At 33.9% G+C, this 27,991-nt stretch overlaps 1 protein-coding gene across 1 annotated transcript in view; it reads left to right on the top strand.

The window, feature by feature from the left end:
• The window catches only part of KCNH5 (potassium voltage-gated channel subfamily H member 5), a 323,014-nt gene that overhangs the window by 269,044 nt on the left and 25,979 nt on the right, over window positions 1–27,991 (top strand). The window contains exon 10 of the mRNA XM_049770324.1: window positions 8,159–8,355. Within this exon, the coding sequence (XP_049626281.1) occupies window positions 8,159–8,355 (197 nt within the window). The remainder of the gene's footprint in view (window positions 1–8,158; window positions 8,356–27,991) is intronic.

The raw sequence follows: 27,991 nt of genomic DNA, 5'->3' as shown, positions 1-27,991 counted from the left end.
CCATTAAGCTGTTTTCATGATTTTTAAAAATAATTGAGTAACTGAATGTTTTCTTGTGTTCTCTCTGCTGCTGTGTTATCTTGAGCACACTGATTTTTTTCATTTGTCTAGATAGATGCTTATAATAAAGTGCTTTTCCCTAAGAATTTAACTTTTCCAGAGGTATAGTAATAAATTGAGAAAACCTTTTCCTACTCTTAATTGGACACTTTGATAATGGAGATAACAAGGTTTAAGGTTAACTATCTCAACCCACTTGCATCTTTTAGATAACATTTCTTGTTTTTTTATCGGGAAAATTTGGTCTCAAGAAAGAATCTAACATATCCTGGCCTATAGTTACATAGAAGAATTTCAAATCAAATGAATGAGAAAAAAAAAATTTTTTTTTTTGGTTTTTGGGCCACACCTGGCGGTGCTCAGGGGTTCCTCCTGGCTGTCTGCTCAGAAATAGCTCCTGGCAGGCACGGGGGACCCTATGGGACACCAGGATTTGAACCAACCACCTTTGGTCCTGGATCGGCTGCTTGCAAGGCAAACGCCGCTGTGCTATCTCCCCGGGCCCTATCGGGAAAATTTTAATTCTTAAAAGTGACATTACTTTCTCATCAGTTGGAATCAGTATTTCAACAAATCAGTCTTAATTTTTGTTAAGAGACAAATAAAACGAAGAGTTTAAAGGGGACTTTAAAAATGGAAAACTGATAGACATAGTTAGTAAAAGAGTTCTGCCTTGTGCTTAGGTAAAATTGAAAGTCCGTAAATATATTTTCATTTTAATGTTTTCTATAAAGACTTTAAATGCGCTGTCGCTATTGTTGTAGAAGTAACCAACAGTGCTGTGGTGAATAACAAGGAATATATTCTATAATTTGGGTCATATCCCTGGCTGTTAAATATTTTTAATGAACCTCCAGTTGCTTTAAAAGCCAAATCTAAATACCAATATTGTTATTTATACTTACTGAATATTCATTCTCTTATTTGCATCATTGCATTTTTAAACCTAATGATCTTCAGTTCTCTCAGAAAGATGTTTACCATACAAAATACTAAGGTTAATTTGTTTATTGTTTATTTATATATAGGAGATATCTTCCAAATACTTTTTAGTCTTTTTATACTATAAGCACCCCTTGTCTTATTTGTTTTCTTACTAATTATTTACATATAAAAACTGAAAATTTGTTCGCAGAATTTCTCTTCAGGATTCTGATTGCATATTCCTTGCATCTCAGCATGTTCCTCACTCTCTGTGTTTTCCTGTAATTTAGCAGTCTATCCAATGGCTTGCTCAAATTCAGTTTCAATCCCTTTGGCAAAATTTTCATCAGAGGGACCTTGTTTCTACTTCAAAAAGCACATGATACCTACTTGAACTGATACCCTATGCCAGCGGTTCCCAAATGTATTTGGTCTACTACATCCTGTTGATTAAAACCTTTAATCAGCATACCATTAGAAATTAACTTTCTTTAAGTGAAAAAGCAGAATATTCCCCTAACAGCACCAAACCTACTACTACCACCCCTGATCAGTTTGTTAGTGGAAATACTTTTATGGAAAGATACTTCCTTTTTGACTGTTATTTGTTTATCCATATGCAGTTCACATAGAAATTGTCGCATCAGTTCTTAATGTTTTCTGTTATAAATCATTATTATTTCTTTTCAGTGAAGCAAAATAGTTTTTATAGAACAAAACTTATTTAGAAAGATGTATGGTAGAAAGAAGAAAGGGGGTCTTAAAGAGCAGCCAAGTAAGCAAAGGTACACAGAGATAAACAAGCAAGATACATCTTCAAGGGAAAACACAGGCATAGAGAGCAAGTCTATAGCTCGTTCATAATATGACTAATTATTGTCTTCAAATAGTGTCTAGTCCAATAAACATCCTTTTGTATTGATTATTTAAACACAAATTTCAATGTATTATCTTTTTTATTAAAAAAAAACGTTCAAGTTATCCCACCTTTGGACAGTAAAACTTTTTCGGTTGTTTCCCATGCCCTCTCCTCTTGACATAGCAATTGTTAGTATGCTGTTCCTTGCTTGGTTGCAGGATCTTGGGCGAATTCTACTTATTCCTTGAGCATATTTTCTTCACATTATTTTATTCTTAGTTTTTTGGCCTTCCTTTGAACACCATTTTTTAAATTAAATTCAGATGCTACAGTCACTATGTGAGTTCTTTCATTAATACTTACAATTTCAAAGCATTTTCCTTATATAGGACTTGTTTATCCTGATTAATAGCACTGATTTTGTAACTTTTTGAATATCCCTTTTCTAACAAAGAGATTCTTGAGAGTAGGATTTTTATTTCTTGTAAGTTATATCTTATAGTGCAAAGCCTATGTTTCAGCAATATTAGGAATGCTGAATACATTATTAAATGCAGTGAATAATACAGCTTTTGTTTCTCTCATATGAAAGATGTAAAAGTTCTAACTTAGTTATAATATGAACATTAGTAGAAATAGGCTTTTAATATACATTTTCTCTCTGGAAAGAAAAATAAGCATTTTAAGATGTAATGGTTTTTAAACTGTCTTAGATTTAATTTTAGGCACATGTTTGAATTTTTACATGTAATTTACTTACAAAAGTTTGGAAATAATGTCTATAAATATTTTGTAAAACTATTCACAAAATTTTATGAGCATACTGTAATTATTGTAATGGCTCTACTAATAAGTAAAAGTGAATCTATGAGGGCTGGAGTGATGGTACATTGAGGAACAATGCTTGGCTGGTATGTGGCTAATCTGGATTCTACCGCTGGCCTCCTGTCTTCCTGAGCCTACCAAGAGTGATCCCTGGGAGAATAGCTAGGAAGAGGCCCTGAGCATTGCTAGGTATAACTCAAAAATAAACTAAAAAAGTAAATATATGTAGTAAACTCATACAGAAGAATATTCAAATGATCAATTTCACTCAATATTCCTCAACATGCATTCATAGAAAATTACTTAGTAAAATTCAAGTGTCTAAGTTTTTCAAACCATTGATTACATTAGATAGGAAAAGTCACTGATGAATAACAGGTAATAATTATGCATTAATTTCCTCCATCTAATTTCTCCATTAATCACCATCTAACATATCTCATTTGAAAAAAGAAACATCAGAGTCTCTGGTTATAAAATAATTTATTATATTATTATATGTTATATATTCTATATATTATTCTTGCACTGATTTATAACCTTTATTTCCTTTGTATTTTCCAATTATCTTGTCTATTTTCTTTAACGTGCACTTCGGCTTTATAGTCTTGTTTCTTAAAGTTTAGAAAAGAAAAACTTCATAAAACTTGATGCAAAGAGCTGAGAAATTATAAATAGACCAAACAGCAACTTTCATGTGGAGTGTGAACTTTTCTGCTAAAAATAGGGATTTGGGGGAAGGCTAGTTTTCTCAGGCTCTAAATGTTTATAGCTAAGACTACTTACACCCAGTGGGAATTGACCTAAATAGCAGATTCAAATATTCTATAGTCATGAAGATAAATAGGAATTCCCAGTTCTGAAAGTACACATATTTTGTGATAAAGAAAATGATAATATTTTTATTGAATATTTTTATGTTCTCACCTATTTTCTGTGTTTTTCTTAGTATACTAAAATATGCATATTGAAGGAGAGCATTAGCCAACTCTGCTGTGCCTGATAAAATAATTTATATTAGAACTATCTTCAGAAAAGGAAGCAAAATGTTTGCTTTCAACTAAGATGAAATACTACTAGATGGAATAGATTTTTAAAGCAATGCACTTTTAATTGTTGATTAAGTGTGCATCAAAATAAGTCTATGCTATAAGACAATTGGCATTGCTTATTATATTATTTGCATTCTTTATTAATTTTATTAATTTTGTGATAACTGTCTAAATTTTCAGGGGAAGAAGCAGAAAAGTTTTACTTTGATTCTATTCTTTTTGTCTGTTAGTTTTAGTCACATATTGCTATTTGGATCTGATAGTACTAGATTTTATTTTTCTATTTATTTGGTTTGGGGACCATATCCAGCAGTGCTCAGGATTTACTCTTGGCTCAGTGCTCATGTAGTACTCATAGATGGCCTTGAGATCATATAGGAAGATGGGCATCAAATCTGGGTTGGTCACATGTAAGGCAAATGTATATGTCTTGTATGTTGATATTTTAGCATTATCCTAAAATAATGTGAAATTTTATGAACTTATTATATAGTATAGGCATAGAGAATCTTTTTTTTTAATTTTTTTATTTTTTTGGTTTTTGGGTCACACCCGGTGACGCTCAGGGGTTACTCCTGGCTATGCGCTCAGAAATCGCTCCTAGCTTAGGGGACCATATGGGACACCAGGAAATCGAACTGAGGTACATACTAGGCTAGCATGGGAAAGGCAGATACCTTACCCCTTATGCCACCGCTCCAGCCCCAGGTGTAGAGAATCTTAAACGTCCTTCTTTGTTCAACCTGTTTTCTTTAGAGTCAAAGGAAATGAGCATGAGTCAGGGAGCTCAACAATTTATCTGGCCATAATCTTAGGGGTAGAATATCAATTCTAGTTCCAATTCCATTTCCCAGTTAGCCTTAAACTTTCATTTTATATTTGTGTATTTTTAAAACTAAATATTTGGTGACCTCTTAAATTGTTTATTGTTTGGGAGTTAATGTCTGTAGATCAAACAAAAACTCATCAACTTTCTTGGGTTTAGATTTCAGTATAAATCTATTGTTTCCATGTCTGACACTTTTGTTTTCTTCATGATATTAAATAGTAAATATTTTATATTTAAAAATTTGATAAATGTCAAGTAGTTAAATTTGTTAAATTTGCCTGATATAGACATATACATATTACATTGTTGTGTTAAACATAATTAAAAATCTTTGCCAATATGAGACTGATTAGATCACTACAATATTATATGTGTTGATGCCAAGATGTGAAATCACCAAGTCAAAGGTTTTATTATTATAATTACTACATGTGATAATCAAATAGGTCAAATGTAATGAACTTATAACTAGGTCATATGTTAGGAGTTATAATTTGAGAAAGGGTCACAGAAATGAAATAGAAGCAAATGAAATCCTTTTTACCTTCTCTTCATTTAATGAAACAACCATGTTAGAAAGAGTAAAAACGATGATAGAGGAGAAGAGATAGCAGTCATTCAAAAATCCTAATAGTTTCATTGTAATGAAGATTTAAATGATATAAAAGGTTTTTGTCCCCTTTTTTGGGGGGTTCACAACCAGAAGCGCTCAAGGGTTACTCCTGGCTCTATGCTCAGAAATCGCTGCTGGCAGGCTCAGGGGACCATATGGGATACCGTGATTTGAACCACCGACCTTCCTCCATGCTATCTCTTCGGCCCCATTTGTGCCCCCCCCCCCCCTTTTTTAAAGTTTTTGGTTACAGTGATGCTCAGGGTTTAGTTTTGGCTCTGCTCTCAGGAATCATTCCTTTTGGGGCTAAGGGTATGCTAATAGATCAAACCTGGGTTGTCCACATGCAAGGCAAGTACTAATTTACTTTCTTTGAAGCCCATTAGTGATCTTTTTAAAAACGAATACAAGGGCCTGATTATATAAACATTAAGGTGAGTTCCAGCAAATTGCCAGCTAACATCTGGTACCACATTGTCCTCCAACCTCCTCTGGATTCTCTATCACCAAGAGCCTTCCAGATAGTTTGGACAGGCCCTGGACACTTTGCTATATGCTTGGATCAAGCACTGAATTATTGGCAACTTTTTTTTGTTTGTAACGCTCAGGGGTTACTCCTGGGTATGGGCTCAGAAATCTCTCCTGGCTTGGGGTGCCCATATGGGACGCTAAGGCATCAAGAGTCTGTCCTAGGCTAGCTAGATGCCTTACTGCTTGCGCCACTGTTTCAGCCCCGAATTACTGGCAACTTGATCAAGAATTTCTGGAATGTTTTCCTAGTCCCTAAGTAACACTTGACAGAGCCCTTCCCCTAATTATCTAATATATGGAAGTTATAAAAATAAAAACAAAATGCATCCATTTTTCTGTAATGCATAAATAATCATTTTAATATATTTCATTTGCTTTGTGTGTACGAGTGGCATGTTCTTTAGGAAATAGGCACATGAAATGGTATTATGTATATATACAAAAATATATGATTCATATATATTTATATATTATAAACATATAATACAAAACCACTTCCTCAACAATATGCTTATTTTCTCTTCCTAGAATGCCTTCTGTGTCTAGAAGGATCCCCCAATTATCTGTGTAATCTTTGATCTCACTTAGTTTTCCTCCCTCCAATTCTCTCCTCCCATTCACACCTCACAATTACTTATTTGCTCTCTCTTTTCTATGGTTATAAATTAAATTTGTCTCAGGGGGTCTAGTTGGTTTGACAGGTTCTAAAACATTTTTATGTTTCTTTCCTTTGTCTTTATCCCTGTTAAACCTGCTTTAATCATGACCAGAGCAAATTTTTATTCATCTATGTAGAGTTAAAAAAACTTTAACAATTATTTTTTCCTACAGTGACAGTCCTGTCTTTTCCACTTTAAAAACTCTCCTTTTTCTTTCCTTTTATTTTTTTTTGGGGGGGGGGGGCACATCCAGTGGCACTCCTGGCTCTGTGCTGAGAATTAGCTCCTAGAAGGCTCAGGGATTATATGGAATGCTGGGGATTGAACCCGGGTTTTGGGATTGAACCCGAGTTTCAGAATTGAACCGGGTTTGTCCCAGGTCTACCACTTGCAAAGCAAACACCATCCATACCTGCTGTGCTGTGTTTCAGCTTCCAAAATGTTCCTTTTCTTTTTCTTTTTATTATGCTATATTTTTATTATTCCATTGAGGCTTTTACTTTTAATTAAATATTTTTTATTTTGACCAAAGTGGATTAAAAATCTTTCACAGTAATATTTTAGGTCTAGCATGTTGTAGATTGAATCTCATTTCTGTTATCATTGGCTTTGGATTTAGTGTTTATGTATGATCCTTTTATTATTTCTACTCAATGTTCATACACCTGTTTGGTCTTGGTACCTTCCATTATTTCCCTTTTGAGGCAGAACAAGATGGTTCCAAAATGTTCCTTTTTCTAAGAAAACATTTGAACATGTTTGATACTATTGGATCCTTTGGAGTTGCTTTAGCATATATACTTTTTGGTTTTTAATCTTTAACTATTGTCCTATTACATTTTTTTGAATAGCTAAGTAAAATTGACGAGAAATGAGTCAATGAGTTGAGTTAACAATGAGTTGAGTCAGATCACCAATGGCTTCTGTTCCGAAGTAAACAGATAATTCCTGAGTGATTCTAGAATTCTTTAAGGGCTGCATTTCTCTGCAGAATAGCACTCCAAAACAGAACTATTTGTGGAAAATAAATTTGGGTCTGCATATTTTATCCTCTTTCATTCCTTAGATTTTAAAATGTGAACAAAAAGTTCTCTGTGAAAAAGAGAGGACATCCTTGGGGAACAAATCTTGTTGACATTTTGTCTGTCTTGAGCACAAGAAGCAATTGATGAACAAAGTATGTCTAACATATGTAAAATTTTGATGTGTGTGTTCTGCTTTACTGACAACTTGAGGATCAGGGGCAGAAGAAAGGATAAAAATAGAAAATCATATTGGCCCATTTTGATCTAAATGGGAAAGATCTAGAGGCAAAAAAATAAATAAATAAAACTTTCTTAAAAATAGGTTTTGTTTTTCTCACTAGAGTTTGTGTATTCTCATTCCTTTACATTTTCATCAATGTGAATGCTGTTATGTATTCTGTGAAAGTGTTCAGTCTCTTTATAGTCACATAAATGTGGTATACATTGAAGCTGTAAAATTAGACTAGAAGATCAACAGCATAAAAAAATAAAATGCTAGGCCAGAGAGATAAAATGGAGGTAAGGTGTTTGCCTTGCATGCAGAAGGTCGGTGGTTCGAATCCCAGCATCCCATATGGTCCCCTGAGCCTGCCAGGAGTGATTTCTGAGCATAGAGCCAGGAGTAACTCCTGAGTGCTGCCGGGTGTGACCCAAAATTCAAAATAAATAAATAAATAAATAAATAAATAAATAAATAAATAAATAAATGAATAAATAAATAAATGATTAGGGAAAGAATAATTAAAGATGCTTGCCCATTCATATTCTACTATTTTTCCAGGGAAAGGCGATGTATTTGGAGACATCTTCTGGAAGGAAACTACGCTGGCTCATGCATGCGCCAACGTCAGGGCACTGACATATTGTGACCTGCACATCATCAAACGAGAAGCCTTGCTCAAAGTTCTGGATTTTTATACAGCTTTTGCAAACTCATTCTCAAGGAATCTCACTCTTACTTGCAATCTAAGGAAACGGGTATGTTGTCTGAAAATGCTTTCTCTTTAACTTACTAGAGGGTTATGTTATATTAGCTGAGGAGTAGATGAGTTATTTCATTTTGCAAAAATAATTTTCTATTAAACTAAATTGATAAAATCATCTTTCTTTACATTTTTTCTGTTTTTTTTTTTTTTTTTTGGTTTTTTTGGGCCACACCCTGTGACGCTCAGGGGTTACTCCTGGCTATGTGCTCAGAAGTTGCTCCTGGCTTCTTGGGGGACCATATGGGACGCCGGGGGTTCGAACCGCGGTCCGTCCTAGGCTAGTGCAGGCAAGGCAGGCACCTTACCTCCAGCGCCACCGCCCGGCCCCAACATTTTTTCTGGTATTTTTAATAGAAAAAATTTTGAGTTGTATTGACTAGGATTTGATTATACATATTTAGATACAAAATGAAGAACATACTTGAGGAAAAACTATGAAAATGTACTCTAACATTACTATTTACTTGTCTGTTTATAATTACTGCCATAAAATTATTAGTCTCTTAAGTTATTACATGTATTATTATACTTGTTGCTAATTTTTGTATGATTTTGTGCCTTATAAAAACCTTCTGATTTACTAAAAACCAATTTGTAAAGCTTATTCCCATTAATTCTTTTCAAGCATACATTTCCAAAACTAGTCACACTGTCATATCCTACAAATAGCTTTAAGAATTTGTTACTTTACACGGCTGCTACAAATTCAATCCTCATTACCATTTTCCTTTTTATTGATGAGTGTGACACAATTTAATTTGCATGAAGTATATTCTATTGCTTATTTATAGATCACTAGACTCTTTAATTGCTAAAAATGAACTAGATATTTGGATAACTGAATGTCACTGAAAGTGAGTCCCTGTCAATGATGAAATGTTTTGAAACTAAACTTCCTTTTCACAACATGTTACATGAAACTTTTCCCATAGTTAACATGGGTGGAAAAAAGTAAACCAAAAGATAAAGAGCTTCTATTCCATACTAACATAAAGATAAACTTAAATAAACTTAGTTCCCTATTCAAGGTTCTAAGAAAGGCTTATATTAACATGTGACTGCATATGAAAATGATTCTTGTACAATTAATTGAAAAAAACTAATAAAAATGAAAATAAGGCACTCATATGAAATAAATATTTCTCATTTATTAAGGACCTCAAAGTTATTTTCAGTATAAGATAGAATTATATCTCTTTGGGCATATTTTCTACTTTCTCCAATGGTAAATTCCTCTTGGAATTCAATAACATGGCGGACTGTTCGAAATTTTGAGCTCTGAGATAGTACTCAATATTCTCTCATCTAAAATTTCCAAGGTAGGGTTATTCTCATCTACTAAAAGGTTACAAAAACTTCTGTTCATTATCATATTAAATTTAGGAACTAGATGATTTGTCATGGTCCTCTTGAAGTATCCTGTTTCTTTAGATGTTTATAACGTTCTTGTGAGATGAAATAAGCAGCTATTTTCTCTTCTAAACTCATAAGAAAACATATCCAGAGGAAATTAAATCAATGATCAACTGTTATATTTATATGTAAAAGGTAAATTGTAATCATGAAGGCAATTCATCAGTGGAAAATAAACTGCTTCTTCAGAATAAATGTTCTAAATTTCTTTCCCCTCTATTTCTTCTTCACATTTACTTCTTCTGAACAATGTAGACACATATATGTATTTGTATATTACATATTACATATTACATACGGTATATGTAATACACATATAGCAGCAGGGCTGCTTCTGTCTGGAAGAGAATCGAGACAGAATGCTGGTATGATTTTTTAATTATAGGATCTAGGAATGGTACACCTGTTTCCGGGGCCTGTTGTGCAAGTAACATCAAATTTGTTTATGACATCTTCCCTGTTAAAAGTAGTGTCAGTTTTTTTTAATAATTTCTGGCCTTCTGCAATCTAAGGAAGGTCTCAATAGCTTGGCAAAATATGTAAACAAGCCTTAAAGTCATATCACTTTATTCTCTGCAAACAATTTTTCAGAAAGAAGAGAAACAATGAGGGAATATTCTCCAAAGAATAACTAGTTTTGAGCACCTTGTATATAGATAGAACAACACTTCAGCATAGTTTGCATAAAATAATTAATTATGTTAAGATGTCAACAACACAGAGATGAAGCACTATAATCTCCATCTTGCTAATGAGGTTGATGTTCTGAGAACAGACTTTTGCCAAACAATTTATGGCCAGCATATGCATGAAATTGAATCCATTTCTGTCTAATTTTAAAAATCTTTATTATTTATGCCATGATTTTTGGCTTGGACTTTTAACTGACTTTTGATGTAGAGAAATATTTCATGGATAATCTATCAACAATTTATAAAATTTCTTATTCACTCAGTCATTTTAACGTTTTAACTTGAACTCTTAATTAAAAAAAAAACTACTTGTTCTATTGTTATTAGTATAAAATTTTTACAATTATTGTTTGTTGTGAATTTTATAAAAAACACAATTGTATGAAATCAATGTCTTATAGCTATCATACTATTTTTAATCTTCCTAGTCAATAAGTGGACCATCTTGGGACATAAATTTTCACCCAGGACAGATTATGACTGTCTACATAATACATGTGATGACATGGTGAAGAGGTACATTACCTGTAGTTCTTGGAAATAGAAAGAAATATAGTATTTTTTTCAGCTGCTTCATCAATCTCTAGTAAGGAAAAAAAGGGGAAGTTTTTTTTATATATATTAAGGTCTTTCTAAGCATACTTAAGTCCCTCTTTGTAAAACTTCCAAAACCTCAAAATATCACTATCCAATGACTAGAATGAAAAATAGTTCTTTTTTAAATATATTTTTAAACTTTATTGATTGGTTGGATTGGGGGCCACAGTTGACAGTGCTCTGGGGTAACTCCTGGCTCTGCACTCAGCAATCACCCCTGGCTGGCTGGGGGACCATATGGGATGCCAGGAATCAAACCAGGTCTCTCCTGGGCTGGCCAATGCCCTATTGCTGTGCTATCTCTCTGGCCCAAAAGGTCTTTTTTTTAAAACCAAGAAAGATAGTAAATATTTTAGAATTTGAGGGCCATGTATTTTCTCTTTTAGCTGTTCAACTTTGTCATTTTTTTTTTAAAAAAGACACTGCCGTAGCTCATAACAAAGTGCTGTACATTGGATGACTTTAATATCAAGAATTAATATTTTTTACAGTTCTAGTGACTGAAAAGTTTGAGACATAAATGCTAGTTGATTTATTTCTCTAATCATAACTCCTTTCACCTCAGCTTGCAGGCAGCTGTCATCTAGCTATAACTTCACATGGAAGAAAGGGGGAAAAATGAGGCGGAAAATACAAACTCTGATGTCTCCTCATATAAAGGCACTAATCTCATTCATTCCTGTGACATTATCTAAACCTAATTCCTTTCTGAAAGTCCTTTTTTATCTAAATAATTTGTGCATAGAAGGGTGTTCAAATGCCAACTCATAAGTTTGGGGGCTGCATATTTCAGTTTATAGCAGCATCCATATCTAGTATGTGAATAAAAGACATGTTTAATAAAACTTTGTTGCCAAAATTGATAGTTTCTCAATCAATAAATGGATCTTAGTGTGCCATTTGCTAAAAATAGAAGATTAAATATTAAATGGGGATGGCAATGGCTTTCCAAATAGAACTATTTTCCCATTCATTTTTTAGAAAATAGATCTCTATTCCCTGTAAACTTTTTCAGGGATTTATCAAGATATGGAAAATACCATCTATGGTGTAGTTACAGGGCCCATGTAGTCAACAGGTATGAGTGAGGCAAGGTTTAGGCTTCTGTGAAGATGGAGTATTCCCAGTCTATGTATGTTCTTCATTCTGGTTGTACATTATCTTTCTGGGATGTTTGTTAGTGTGCATTTTTTCTTGAGAGCAGTATGAATTTTTACACAAAATCACATTAGTTGCTAATTAATTTGACTTTTAAAAATTTAATATGGTTAAAATAAGTATGTCTGAGGCTAGTTCAACAGATTGTGAAGTGAAAAGTTTGATTTGATGCACCCCAATCTCATGCTACTCTACTTTCATATCTGGAGTATTTAGCATCATAAATGTGGAGAAGAAAAGTTACTTTTGGGGCTGAAGAGGTGGCGTTAGAGGTAAGGCGTCTACCTTGAAAGTGCTAGCCTAGGACAGACAGCGGTTCGATTCCCAGGTGTCTCATATGGTCCCCCCAAGACAGGGGCAATTTCTGAGCGTATAGCCAGTAGTAAATCATGAGCGTCAAATGGGCGTGGCCAAAACAAAACAAACAAACAAAAATAAAACAGAAAAGAAAAATCACTTCTTAAAAATTCAATAGAGAAAGTGTTAAAATGTTTATTCCCTCTGATTTTTAAGTGATGTTTGAATTTTCCTTCAATTAGAAAGATTGGTTAAAAAAAACAGTTTTATTATAAGTACCAAGGCAATCACAGCATTTTTATATCAAATTTGTTGAAGCTATTCTAAAAATGTTGTTTATACTTATACTACTGATTATGGTGATTATTAGATATGATGATAGGTACATTTATTGCACACAGGAATTACTATTTTGTCAATTATTCTGCTAATTATGCAATATTTTGATAACTGGGTTTCAGTGTAACTTGTTTGCTCTGAACATGTATTTTATTTTTGTGCATTTAAAGCAAGTCCTGTGATTTGAGGCTTTCAACGAATTTTACTAGGCTGCTGGAGATTTAGTACTACTATATGAGAGGAGAAAACTAGAAATATGAGCAAAGGGACTGATTGGTGTACTCCTCTGATATGATTGCAGTTCCATAGTTTGAAGTAAGTTTAGACATAATCCGAAAAGCAGAACAACAGAGGAAGGTCGACTCATCTGCTGGCTTTCTTTTGTTTACTTAACCGACTTCACATAGCATTTCCTGAATGTCAATGCTTATTAGCTTGAAGACTTATTATCAGATAGGATTCTGAGAAGGAAAGCAAACTACCCAGCACAGGTGATTGCTAAATTTTAAAGAATCCCCACTAGCAGCCATTTTAGTTCTGCTCATTCTGCATAGCTTTTATGGAATGTTTACCGATTTGTAAAAATATTGACCTAGTATGTTGTTCGTTGTACTTTCAAATGCCTGCTGATAAAGTAGGTCCCTGACTTTCAGGGATTCATACCACTAAGTTAAAAGAATTTGCTTACTGATTATTCAAACAATGCAATTTATTCTGAGCATTTTCTCATTATTTCAATGATGTGAGAGTATTATTATGTCATTATTACATCATCATATTATTATGTTATTGAATTACATTATTATGTTATTATTGCGTCATTATGTCAATGACAGGGAGAGTAACTATAGGGTAATCTGTGAGGAGTAAGGACCAGTAGTTCACAAGTATCACAACTCTTTGCTGAATAAGTTAGGGAAAGGACTCCTGAAGGCTACTGCTTCTCTTTTCCTAAATTCCACCATGAGTTTTTCTTTTCCCTTCAGCTAAGTTTTCTTTCAATTTCTGCTAGTAAGTCAAAGCTGTGGATATTAATGTATGGTAATTATGACTTCTCCAAGGAGTATTTTGAAATGGGGATCGCTTTGAGGACCATCAATGTCTTTTGTTTTGCTGTAGCGGCACACTCAGCAATGCTTAGGGTCTATTTCTGGCTCTGTGCTCGGAAGTGATACCCAGAAGTTTTTGGATCAGATCTGGATATCATAACATATATTAAAGCAGAATTTTCAAGATGCAAGGCAAACACCTTAACCTTTATATACTACCTGTTTGACCTTCTCTACCACCATTTTTTTTGGGGGGGGGTTATCAGGCCACACCTGTTTGATGCTCAGGGATTACTCCTGGCTAAGCACTCAGAAATTGCCCCTGGCTTGGGGGGACCATATGGGACTTCCTTGGCTAGCGCTTGCAAGGCAGACACCTTACCTCTAGCGCTACCTCACCGGCCCCCTCTACCACCATTTTAAGATTAGAACTTTTTTTTATTCTTTTTTTTTTTTAGATATACCACTTTTTTATTTTTTATTTTATGAAGACAAAGATGCAAAGAAAGGACAAGGTGAAGTTACAGTTGGAAGACAATCACCCATAAACAGAATTCACAAAAGAAATCCCCTTACTGACATTTTAATTTTGAATTTTTAGCCAAAAAACATTAAGCAAAATAAAACAAAACACATGCACAATTACTTTGTCCCTCAAGTCCCCAGATTGTAGAAAATTATAACATTTCTTAGTAGTACACAAAGCAATCTAAAGATTAGAACCTTTAATTTTCTGAGGTCCTCAATTCTGTAGATCTATTTGTAATTTCACTGTAACTTTACTCCAAAAACATGCCAACACTTACATATTTGTCTTATGATTATAAAGTAAGGAACTATTTTGAATTGGTGAGTATACTTGTCCATGAGGTTTCCTTTACCTTATTTCTCTGATACCTAAAATATTTGCTATATTAGCACTTTTAGCAACTATGACTGGGATTTTGATTTATTTTAAAATATTTTCTTTACTTGGGCCAGAACAGTGATGGCACCAGAGATAAGGTGTCTGCCTTGCAAACGCTAGCCTAGGACAAACAGCGGTTTGATCCCCCAGGATTTCTGAGTGAATAGTTAGGAGTAACTACTCCCTGAGCGTCACCGGGTGTGGCTCAAAAAAACAAACAAAAAAAATTTTTTTTCTTTGCTCATAATGAAAAGGACATTCAGAACTGGTTTTAAAGTTTTTATCTATTTTTTAAGATATACTTAAAAAGTTGTTTGAAATAGATATTTCAAGCATTCAATGTCCCAATACCAATCCCATTGCCCTTCAAATGATTTGAACTTATTCACATTACATAAAATTATATAATAATCATCACAAATTGACTTATTGATTTATTTTCTGATAATTCCATTTGCTGTTTTTTAAATTTTGTTGGAGCGAGCAATATGAATGATCAGTATAAAATTTAAAAGTAGAAGAATGGAAAATAGAGAACTTCATAGCAGTCTATCCTATAATACAATGATCTGTTTCCCCAGGTGACAGTCTTTAAATAGAGTAACTGAAGCTACTTGATAATTTAATGGATAATCAGAGCAGCAGTCCTATATTTTAATAATCCAGTAGCAAGAAAAATATCAGTACAACTAAGTAACATTGTGAAATGGGGATTCACACCACGCCGTTCTCGGGGTTTACTCCTGGATTTGCACCCAGAATTCATTCCTGGCAGACCAAGAATGCCAGCCTACTCTAACTGACCCAGGGATGCTATCGATCAAACCTGAGTCAGCTGCATGCAAGGCAAATAGCTTACCCGCTGTACTATTGTTCAATCCCATTTAGTAACTTTTTAATTTTTTCTCAATAGGATTCTTAATCATGGTTAATTCAACAGAACAAAATGTGTTCATTTCTACATGCAAAAAAGCATTTCTATAGCAATACCTTCTTGTTTGATTAAGTGTGTATTAATAGTTAATACAAGACTTTTTGAAAAAATGGTCTGGAGCTGTCATAAAAAAGGTTCAACTTTGTTTCTGATTTTTTTTTCCTCCTCACCTTCATACTTCATTAGAAAATAAAACATGGGAACACATTTATTCTATAATTATATTATTTTATCCTGTGGCTAATATGTTCTTAACACATTTATTACAATGATTTGTACAGTAAGAGTTTTGGCATATGGAAGGTAGGTCAACGAGTTGAATAAATGCTTTGCATACAGGAGGCCTAAACTTAATCCTTGGTACCATATGATTCTCAGGATACTCCAGGGAAAGACTCAAAGCATAGGGTAGGAATAGTTACTGAGTACTACTGGGGTTGTAGCCCCAAACAGAAATAAAAGCAATTTAGCAAAAAGTTTGTTTCAAGACCACCCCAGTGCCCATCTCCCACAAAAGAAATGCTCCGTAATATTTTTATAACATTGAATAGAATTTTGACCACAACATAATTGAAGAAAATAATCAGTGAATGAATGAAATGTGTGTCAGATTGTGGCTAGCAATGTAGGTCATCCTGGCTAGAACGATAAATCATTCAGAAAAAAAAACAAAATATATTCATGACAACTTTGGCAAAGAGCCTTATGAAATAGAATTATAAAAAAATAATCATACTAATTTGTGTTAAATTTCAATTAGAGTCAACTTCTAGCTGCAGCATCTAAGCATTTATGTCCATCGATTCTGTGTGGTGCAACAGCTTGTCCCAGTGCTTTCAAAATAAAACAACAATTTTTAAATCACTGTTGGATTAAATCACTTAATGCTAGAACATTGCATACATTTTACAAAGTTCAAATGGAGGGCTGCATTGTAGGTAGATTAAATTCCTAATACTTAACTATTATGACCAAAATACCTTCTGCCTTGCTGGACTACTCTTTTATCTCAGAGGAGTGATATATTTCAAAGATTTTTGACATGCCAGTCAAGTGATCTTTTCCTAAAGGAGTCAAATGAAATCATTCTAAAATATTGGAGCTAACTCCGATGACCCTGCAAGGCTACAATAATTTCTTCTAGAGAAAGTAAGCCATTCTTTACTTTATATTTAAAAAGCAGGTTATACTGAGGCAGTACATATTTAAGTTAACATTTGAATTCTTTAGGGTTCATTCTATGTCCACAGTTTTATCCCCCAGACACCAATATCATCTATAGACATTTAGCAGAAACACTGTCCCTTAGGAAACTTACACTCAGGAATAGAAACTGCAGAGAAAAAGCATTAACTGCTAATTCTGCATGTAAGAAGTGTTTGATTTCCCCAGATGGTAGCAAACAAAGGTAATGGAAACTTCGGTTTGATTGTTTGGGGTTTTTTTAGATGAATTTTTAAGTTGAATCATGTGAGAAAGTTTCAAAGTTGTTCATAATTGAGTTTCAGTCATGCAATATATAACATCCATTCCTTTACCAATAAACATTTCTCACCATTATGTCTCCAGTTTACCTCCTACTCTCCACCCCCAATCTTTCCCCTTCCTTCCCTTGTAGCATTTTTTCTCTCTTTCTCTCTCTCAGCTCTCTCTTTGCACACATTCTCTCATGTACACTCACCCATAAACACACACACACACTTCCTTTTTTCTTTAAACACCATGGTTTGCATGTTGTTTTTGACAACAAATATAAAGTAGCTTTCAAGAACTAGCACTTTTTAAAATTAAAAAAAAAATTGGGCTTTTGCCCAACATCCAATGGTGCACATGGCTTGCTTCAAGGTCGGTGTTAAAATATCACCCATGGCAGGCTAGGGGAACCAAATGGGACTTTGAAATCTATCTCAGATCAGTTCCCCGTGGAACAAGTACCTTACCTGATGCAATATCTTTCTGGCATTATACTAAAATAGTAGACTTCTTATGAATGAATCAAATAGTTGCATGTTCCCTTTCCTCATGGATATTAGGGTCTGTCTTTTAGAATTAAAAAAAAAAAGACTGTTCCTAAAACTTAATACTTAAAATGATTTAATATTATTGACTTAATTTACCACAATTAAAAGAAGAGAATCCTATGTGAAAACTGAGTAGAAGTTTTTTGAGATGATGGTGATAGTGAACATGAAGAAGTATGTTTTGTTTTGTTGTTTTTTTAAGTGGCAGAATCTAAGATTTTTTTCAAAGTTCAAATAAAGTCTCAGTTTTTTTTTGAGTCTGTCAGACACTGGAGTATGTGAAATGTTAACAGGTACCCTGTGTTTATATTTTTTGAACATGCAATTCACTTTTTATAAACCAAATGTAATTTGCAGTGGCAAAGAATTTCAGAAGTGATGAAATATGCTGGTGTTTGTAAAACATTTATATAAGAATGTTGATTTTTTTAAATGAATTCCCAATTCTGTTAACAATATAGTACCTAATTCTAGCTCTTCCAAAATGTGCTTTCAGCAAACTACCAGAGATAAAATCTTAACTGTGGTTCCCTAACATTTGATGAAAATAGTGTCAACTCTACATATAAGAACAGACAAGGGCTATCATGTCAGGCATGATTCTGGGTTGAGATGGAGACTCTCAGTTTTATTGGTCTGTCAATCACCTGTTTTAGTACATTAAATGTTATAAAATATCCAGTTCTGATCTTTTTCGAAGGTGTAGTGAAATTCCTGTGATCTGGGTTAAAGATCAAATTTCCATACTCTGTTATGCTAAGATTAGCACTAACTAATTTAACTTGTTCTAAAACTTCTACGTATATTATGAAATATATGTATTTAATCAACTGTGAATCATTGTGCACTTTACTATATCTTGAAGCATTGTCATAAACATACCCTCTGGCCACAAAAACAGAGTTATTATGGAAATGATTTTCTCTTGTCCTGACAGGAAGGCAGTCAGGGGAAACATTGAGGAAAAGGAAAACAGCTTTTCAATCTGTGTTTAGTATTATTAACCCAGTAGTTTTTTATATCAAAGACTAATTTGACTCCTTTCACTCCTGTATTTAGACTTCATGCTAAATATAAATTGTCCTTTTAGAAGAAAAAGGCAACTATATTTTACTTTTATTTTTTAAAAATTTTACCATCACTTAACATTATGGCTACTTTGAAGAACTTTATTAAAATACTCTTTGCAGGCCCGGAGAGATAGCACAGTGGCGTTTGCCTTGCAAGCAGCCAACCAAGGACCTAAGGTGGTTGGTTCGAATCCTGGCATCCCATATGGTCCCCTGTGCCTGCCAGGAGCTATTTCTGAGCAGACAGACAGGAGTAACCTCTGAGCACCGCCAAAAACAAAAAAACAAACAAACAAAAATACTCTTTGCATCTTTTCAAAGACAGGTCATGGGTATGGGAAGAAAGAAATACTGCTTCAGCAAGCTCATTTCACTAGTCAAATTTGTCAGTGAAAAGATGAACTAATATCTCTTTTTTTACAATATTCCTCACAAGAAAAAGTTGTTCATTTTATTCATGTTTGACATTTCATAGTAAAGGTAAAATTCATTTTAATAAAAAATATTCCACAAGGTTATTAATAAAAAGAAATACAGGAGAGAGAGCTGTCAGTTATAAAGAGCAACTCATGAATTAGACAAAATCTCCACTAATACCATGCAACTCAATAAAATTTTCTCAAGAGAGATCGTTAGCTGATGGTGGAAATAAACCTCATTCTACAGCTTAAACTAATATATAAATTCTGAGCATGACATACATTTTTAATAGAATTTCAGTTAACTTAGAATGATAGCTTCTTGATATTATTGAGTTTTTCTTTTATTTTCAAATATTGTTTTCACCAATTTATAAAATACTTGTGATCAAGTGTGTGAATAATGTAGTCATTGTTTTGTACTAAAATATTTAAGAATGTTTGACGATGGGGCCAAGTGATGGTGCAGCGGAAGGGCGGTTCAATCCCCCCTGGCATCCCATATGGTCCCCCAAGCAAGAGCAATTTCTGAGTACATAGCCAGAAGTAACCCCTGAGCATATCGGGCTGTGCACCCCCCCAAAAAAAGAATGCTTGACAAATGAGCGACTCAAAATTTGAGTGTCTCCTGTTTTGAAAGAAACTGAATATAGTTATTACATAGATTTATATTCCATAATATGATAATGTCTCAAAGAAAAAGCTAAAGTTTCATACATGTTTAATGTGTTGAAGATAAACAAATGCTCTAAAAACTAATAAAAGGGACAGGTTATAAAGAAATTGTAAAGAAAAATGTCCTTTCAATGTGTTGATTATCATCACTCAAACACAACATATGTTGTATTAATTATTAATTATAGAGTCCTAGTGGTCCATGGATGAATGGGAGGCTTTTCTTGGCCCAGCTCAGTGCCTGGTAGGTTTGTAGGTATCAGGGAAACAGGGAGGAAATGACCCACAGAAGTCAAACGAAGTTTCAGAAGAAATCCAACTTTATTGACAAGGTTCTAACTGCCATGTGTATATCTCACATGGCTTCTAAACTAAACACCTCTTTCTTACTCTTTTTCATCCATGCTGTCTCTCATCTCTCTCTCTCTCTCTCTCTCTCTCTCTCTCTCTCTCTCTCTCTCTCTCTCTCTCTCTCTCTCTCTCTCTCTCTCTCTCTCTCTCTCCCTCCCTCCCTCCTTTTCCCCCCCTTGCGGAAGTTCTTCCTCACCCCCACCCCAGGCCACTTTAATTACCAACCACAGACCCCTCCCAGCTGTGGGAGTATCTGATCATCCAGGTAAAATGACCATTTGGCTTTGGGGAGGAGCAACAAGATAGAATTCCTATAATTCTTGCCTCTATCCCTACCTCTTACTCCTATATGTTACTTTCCACACAGCTTTTTAGATCTTGGAAACACCTGCTCACCTGACTTTTGGGATGTTCTAGAGGTTTATAAAGTCCAAAATATAGAGTAACTATTACCATCCTATCTTTGGAACTAAACAAAATATAAGTACTTGTGGAAACTGGAGAATATGGCTTCAGGATTTTATTGAATATATTTTCTGGAACTTTAGCATTGAATTAGGTGACTATAAAGCTTTCTTCTACCAAAATTCTATCATGATGAATTTATACTAAATCAGATAGCACTAAATACTTCTTATTTATAAAGAGTTTCTAAAGCAGGGGAAAGTATCTAGGCTCAATAACTTCTAAATTTATCAACCAGAAAGATTACTCCTTTTGTGGAAAAAAAACTTGAAGTTTTGATGATCCTTTGAATTTCTGTATTGTATGTTGCAATGTCCCCCCTATTTTTCTGATTCAGTTTATTAGACACGTCACACACTCTCTTGTTCACTCTCTTTCTTGGTGAGTCTTGCTATTTTGTTTATCTATCTTGCTTATTTTTTCAAAGAATTATCTCTCGGTTTTGTTGATCTTTTAATTTGTTTTCTGTGACTCAGTAAAATAATTTCTGTTCTTAGTTTTATTATTTCCTTCCTTTATTCTGCTTTATGATCCATTCACTGGTCATTGTCCAGTTTCTTAAGTTGTGCAGTCAAATTATTTATATGGGCCTTTTCAACCTTTATGATGATTGATTACATAGCTATAAACTTTCTTTTTTTATCAAATAATATCTTTATTTCAGCACCATGCTTACAAACATGTTTGTAGTTTGGTTTCAGTTATAAAAAGAACATCCCCCTTCACCAATGCAACCTTTCCACCACCAATGCCCTCCTTCTTACTCCTCCCCCACCATCTGCCTGTCTTTTAGACAGGCATTCTACTTCTCTCACTCATTACCATGATAGTTGTCAGTGTAGTTATTTTTCTAACTGCACTCACCATGAACTTTATTCTTAACACTGCTTTTGCTTTGTCTCACCGGTTCTATTAGCTCATATACTAGTCTTCGTTTTTTTTCAGGACTCTCTTAATTTCCTCTCTGATCTATTAGTTGTTTAGGAGTGAGCTAGTTTCTAGCTCTTTTTATTTTTTTTTCTATTATTTTTGTGCTTTACTTCTATTTTCAGTGCATCATGGTCTGAGAAGATAGTTGGAATTTTTTCTGTCCTTTGGAAATTAATGTTATGTTTTGTGTACCAGCATGTCTTTTATTCTGGAGAATGTCCTATACACATTTGAGCAGAATCTGTATTTGGCTTTTAGGGTATGAAAAATGACATATATGTAACTTCATACATGTATATACATATATATGTATGTGCATACATTTATATTATATATATTCATTCACTAAGCTCCTCTCTTCCATTTCTTACTTCAAAGTATGTATCTCATTACTGACCTTTATAGTATACCTGATTTATCAAGAAGTAGCAGTGTTGAAGTCTACTATTACTATTGTGCTACTATCACTGTCTTCCTTAATTACATTAACAGCTTTATTAAGTATCTTGCTGTTCACTTATCTGTACATATATGTTTTGGAGTGAGAGTTCTTCATGGTGTATACATGTATCATGATCATTAAGAAAGGACTTTTCTGTCTCTTTTTTTTTGTTTTGTTTTGTTTTGGGTCACACCCAGCAGTGCTCAGGGGTTATTCCTGGCTCCAGGCTCAGAAATTGCTCCTGGCAGGTACGGGGGACCATATGGGGCGCCGGGATTCGAACCAATGACCTCCTGCAGGTAAGGCAAACGCCTTACCTCCATGCTATCTCTCCGGCCCCCGACTTTTCTGTCTCATTTCTTTTCTGTGCCTGAATTCAATGTTATCTCATACTCGTATGACCTCTCTAACCTCTTTGTTTTCTTGAATAATGTCTTCCAACCTTTGACTTTGAGTTTATGTTTGCTATGACTATTGAAATATGCTTTCTGCAGGCAAGAGAATGTTGGGTTCAATCTTCTAATGTTCCTTCCTATATGAATGAGAGTCTGGCTGGGCAAAGTATTTTTGGTGAGGCATTCATCTTTTTAATATTTTCATTTTATCCTACTACTTTCTGTAGGCTCAAACAGTAATTCTATGATATCTTTTAAGGATGCTCCTTTATATGTAATTTCCTTTTTAATATTACTGCTTTCAGTATCCTATCTCTGTGATTTTCATCATACTAATTAGAATGTGCCTTGGAGTGTTTTATTTTGGTTCTCCTTTAGCTTGTAGACTTCAGGACTCTACAGTCTCCAGTTTTGTGAACCTCTCAGCAGTGATCTCTGATTATTTTTCATAGGGGTTTCTTCCTGGCTCTCTAGGATCCCAATGATTCTTATGTTATTTCTCTTGAATTCATTCCAAAGTACTTTTTTAATCTGTTCATTTATTTATTTTGCTTTTTTAAATCTTCTGTTGTTATCTCAAGGCTTTCTGCTTTCATCTTCAAACTTGCTGATATGTTCCTTAACATCTGTTTTTCTAGTAGTAAGGCTTTCCAGTGAAATTTTCATTTTACCTATGAAGCTTTTCAGTTTTATCATTTCTGTTTATAGTATTTCACTTCTGCTCTCATATCCTCTTGTCTTTTATTGGCAGTATGTTCCGTGGCTTCTTAGAGTTCACTGAACATCTTAAGCATTGTTAACTCTGAAGTCTATATGAGAGAGACTCAATAGGGGTTTAGTACTGATTTGGGTCTTCAGCGTTAAAATACTCACAGTCATTTTCTGTCTTCTCGGGGAAGCTTTATGTGGGTGGAAGCAGCCTCTTGTTAAGATAGACCCTTAGGCATAGTCATTGACTTGTTCCAAGTTGGTTGCTAGTCAGTTAATTTGTATAGAACAAATAGCTCTTTTTTTGGTTCAGGTGTACTTTCTAGGCTCCTGCTTGCAAAGTCTAATTTTCTGTCTTAAGGGTTATATTTCCTTTTTTCCCTCCCCCAAGGCCATATTTCTAGTCTCACTCTTCCTTTTCCTCCTTTGTCTTTTCTTATGTTATAAGAGAAGCTATATGACACATTCCAAAAGTAGGGAGAAAAAGAATTCTTTAATTGACTGAATCTAGCTCTCAACAGGTGGTCAATCTTTTGGTTATCTTCCTCAATCATTAACTGATTATCAAACTGCATAAAGATCTTCTAAGTGGATGGGTACAGTATTGGTTTAAATATTTGATTTGCTTGGTCTGAAATGGGGTCTTAGAATCTATTGTAATGATTATAATTTGAATGTTTCTTGGAAATTACTTTCAGAAACACTACTTGTTAGTTTCAAGGATTTGTAATTTGACAGGCTCAAAGAAAATGCTTGCCTTTTCACAATAAAATGAAAATTTGGTTTATCAGGACTTCTCACCTTTTTTATACAAACTCAACCTGTAAGAATTTCTGATTTTAGTTTTTGTAAAAATACAATTAATTTTTATTATTTTCTTCTTTAAATCTATGTGTTCTTACTTTTATTAAGGGTGAATGATAAAAACTAAAAGAAAAGAAATCTTCCAAAAATAGAAAAAAAGATAAATTGCTAACTGTGGGGATATATGTGTGTGTGTGTGTGTGTGTGTGTGTGTGTGTGTGTGTGTGTATGTATCTGTGTGTGTGTATATATATATATATATATATATATATATATATATATATATATGTAAGTTTTTGGGTCACACTTGGCAGCACTCAGGGGTTACTCCTTACTCTATGCTCAGAAATTGCTCCTGGGCAGGCTCAGGGGCCCATATGGGATGCCGGAATTCGAACTACCAACCTGCATGCAAGGCAAAAATACATCATATTTTGCTACTTATGATATTGTACCAAAAGTATTTAAAATTCTCTATACTCTTTTAGCCATCAATTATCAGGTGAGATTTATTTAACCCTACCATAACTTTCAGGAAGAGATTGGTGTTTCACACTATAATTTAAAAAAGCCACTTATATTTATAGAGTCTGAAACTAACTGTATTCCCAAGGTTGAAACACTGATAGGCCAAAGAAATGGAATTTGGTTTAAATATTGTGAACAGTGGTATTTCTTATCCTAAAGTGTCTCTTCCTACACGATAACCACACATGATTTTATAGAACTAACCATTTACATGTTTAATGGAAAAGTATTTGGTAGTTTAGTTCCTAAATAGAGTCATATTGTGCAAGTTGTTCTCACTCCATAGACAAACTTATAACAAAAAACTGGAAATTTGTTTTATCTATGGTATCTCAAACTTTTTTATTATAATTTTTATTTTAATTATAGTGGTTTACATATCACTCACAGAAATATTTTAGGTACATATTAACATTGAATCAGGGGAATTCCCACCACCGAATTGTCCTCCCTCCACCTCCCCTCGTCCTGCCTCCCATAGCCTCCACCCTCACCCCAGGGCTGCTAGAATGGGTGGTACCCTCTGTGCCTAGCTTACTACTTAGTGATCTTTCAACTGTTTGGTCACTAGAAGGACTCTGCTCATTTTCAGCATATTTGATTTTTACCCCATTTTATTACTTTTCTCTTCTTCAAACAAAACCACATAACTTTTAACTATCTAGTCCCGCCTCCCAATTAAAGGGAGATATAATGGAGGTACCATGACCCAACAGTTGAAAGATCACTAAGTAGTAAGCTAGGCACAGAGGGTATCTCAAACTTTTTCCTGAAATCTTTCTCTTACTTGTCTATAAAGCAGGTCCTTATAGTATTAGTCATTTTCTCATCTGGAAATATAATGCAGTCCTTTTTGCCATATATTTGAAATATGTAATTTATGAGAAAAGTTCTTAAGGACCAAATTACTTCATTTCTTAGCATACAAATTTACTCGAAGAGCTCTGTGATGAACCCTCATGTATAAACCAGTGTAATTTAAGATCATTTAATATTTGTCCTTTAAAATTGTCCTTATGATATATTCATTTCAATATATATTTTTCAGACTGAAAGAAATCATATGTTGAGATGACTTCTGTTTTAAAATAAAATGATTTTGGAAATATGCAAATTAAGTTTAGTTAAGTTTTATCTATCTATCTATCTATTAATTAATTTATGGTGGAGGGATTGTGGCAAACACTTCAATAGTCAGGGCGATTCCTGACTCTATGCTCTAGTATAGCCTCTGATGGTTGTGCATAGGGGACCATATGTGGTACTGGGGATTTGAACTCTGGTTGCGTCTATAGCTCGATTAAGAAATTAGACTAGTAAGAGTCCCCTAGGTTTGTTTTTTTTTTTTTTTTGGTTTGGTTGTTTTTTATTTATTTGTTTTAAATTGTTACAGAGTATGATCAGTCTAAATTAGTCTAAAGAGATAGGAGGAAGATTTTATAAGAATGTGGTTATTTATTTCTTACTTATTATTAATGAATGAGCAGTAGTGGCAATTATTGCAAAAATGTCTTCTATTTTTCTTAAAACCCATATATAAATGAGACTATTTTGAATCTATCTCTCTCCTCTGGCTTATTTCACTCAGCATAATAGATTCCATGTACATCCATGTACATTCCATGTACATCCATATACATTCCTTGTACAGGAAAATTTCATGACTTCATCTCTCCTGACAGCTGCATAATATTTCATTGTGTATATGTACCACAGTTTCTTTAGCCATTCGTCTGTTGAAGGGCATCTTGGTTGTTTCCAGAGTCTGGCTATTGTATATAGCACTATATTTTAGTGTTCCTAGGGTATATCCCTAGGAGTGGTATAGCTGAATTGTATGGAAGCTCAATTTTCAAAAACCTGGCATTCTTAATTGTAGAGATAAGAGGCTTTATGAAAGCAAGTTCTAAGAAAAGAAAAAGTGAAATAGTTTAGTTTTATAGAGTATTTTTAATGTTTTGAATGTTCTTAATGTTTGAATGTTGCAATTTTCATTATTAACAGCAATTACTTTCTAATATACTTAACTGAAGAAACTTACATTTATAGCAAAATATTTATAAAAACTCAGTTAATCTTTCTCAGTGCTGAAAACTCTTTTATTATTATTAGGAGCTCATTACGAGTAAATCAGACTTAGCATTACATCTTAAAGTGTGTAACTTCATGAAAAAGAGAAGCAAAAATATTTGGTATGCATATGTGGTTTTCTTAATTTATTTTGTCTACTATAATTTCCTGGGTAACAGGATATTTGAAGATCCTTTTCTATTTTGATTTAGCATCACAATTCAGGAAGAATTTTACAAGGTGGGTGGAAGGCAAGAGAAAAATCAGGTATAATGTTAGAAAATTATCCTGACCCTGACTTGGACTTTGGATCTGTGCAAAAACCAAGATCTCTAATTACAAAAACCTGACTGAGACAACTGTGATTGAGCAAAACTTTTACTAGAACCATGAAAACTTTGGGGTTAGACAACTTAGTAAGCCCAAAGTCTGTAGTTAGTTAGTCTTATAGCAGGATGCTTCATGAGTAGGGGCTCCCTATTTTTAGGCCAAAGGTTTTTGCCATTTATTATCCCCAACTCTTGCTGTATCTATGCAAAAATATTCCAGTCCCCTTTTTTCTTTTTTATCTTTTAGATAATGGCTCCCACCTTTTTCATAGAACCTTGAGATACATATTACTTTGTTTTACATCATATTTCTGCATTTTTCTATAAAATTAAGAAGAAAGAAATAATGAAAGGAAGGGGGCCAAAGTTCAAGTGGTCTCAGGTCCATTAGTGGAGGAAAAAGAAAAGGACAAAGCTAAATATCCAAGCCAAAGTCAACAACAATAGAATCAAGAGACATAAACTTTAAGAAACTAAATTTAAATGGGCCTATTTTAATGGTAAGCCAGGGGAGCAAAGTTGGTGGTATAGAATGAACCCTGTGATCATTGGTGGAGAGAGGTCAGCACTGGTGGTGGGAATGGCCCTGTTTCAGTGTATATCTGAATTCAATTATGAAGAACTCTGTAGATCACAATTATTTCAATAATTTCAAGAAAATTAAGAAAAGGAAAATTATCCTGGCACATTTATGAGATAAAGAACCCATGAACAAGAAAAGAAATAATCACATTAAATAACAAACTTGTTACCTACCTGTCTGACTACCTATGCAAAAGATATTTGCTGCTTATTATTATTAAACTTCTAAGATGAACACAGACACAAAGGTGCAGCAAGGATGAACAATGGTTTATTGCAGGGACAGAAAATGTGTCGATAGAAATCCTTCTATTGTAAAATATATCCTCACAAATACTCAATTGCATGGCTTCTGTGAATTGGGTGCACATGTTTGTTTCATAAACATTGACATTCTAGTCCATGTAATAATTCGATTATACATATACTCTGACTTGATTTTATTTCTTTTCA

This window comes from Suncus etruscus, chromosome 3, assembly GCF_024139225.1.
Source record: "Suncus etruscus isolate mSunEtr1 chromosome 3, mSunEtr1.pri.cur, whole genome shotgun sequence".
Taxonomy (NCBI): Eukaryota; Metazoa; Chordata; class Mammalia; order Eulipotyphla; family Soricidae; genus Suncus; species Suncus etruscus.
Note: the sequence above shows the minus strand (reverse complement) of the source record. Positions and strands in the feature narration are given on the sequence as shown.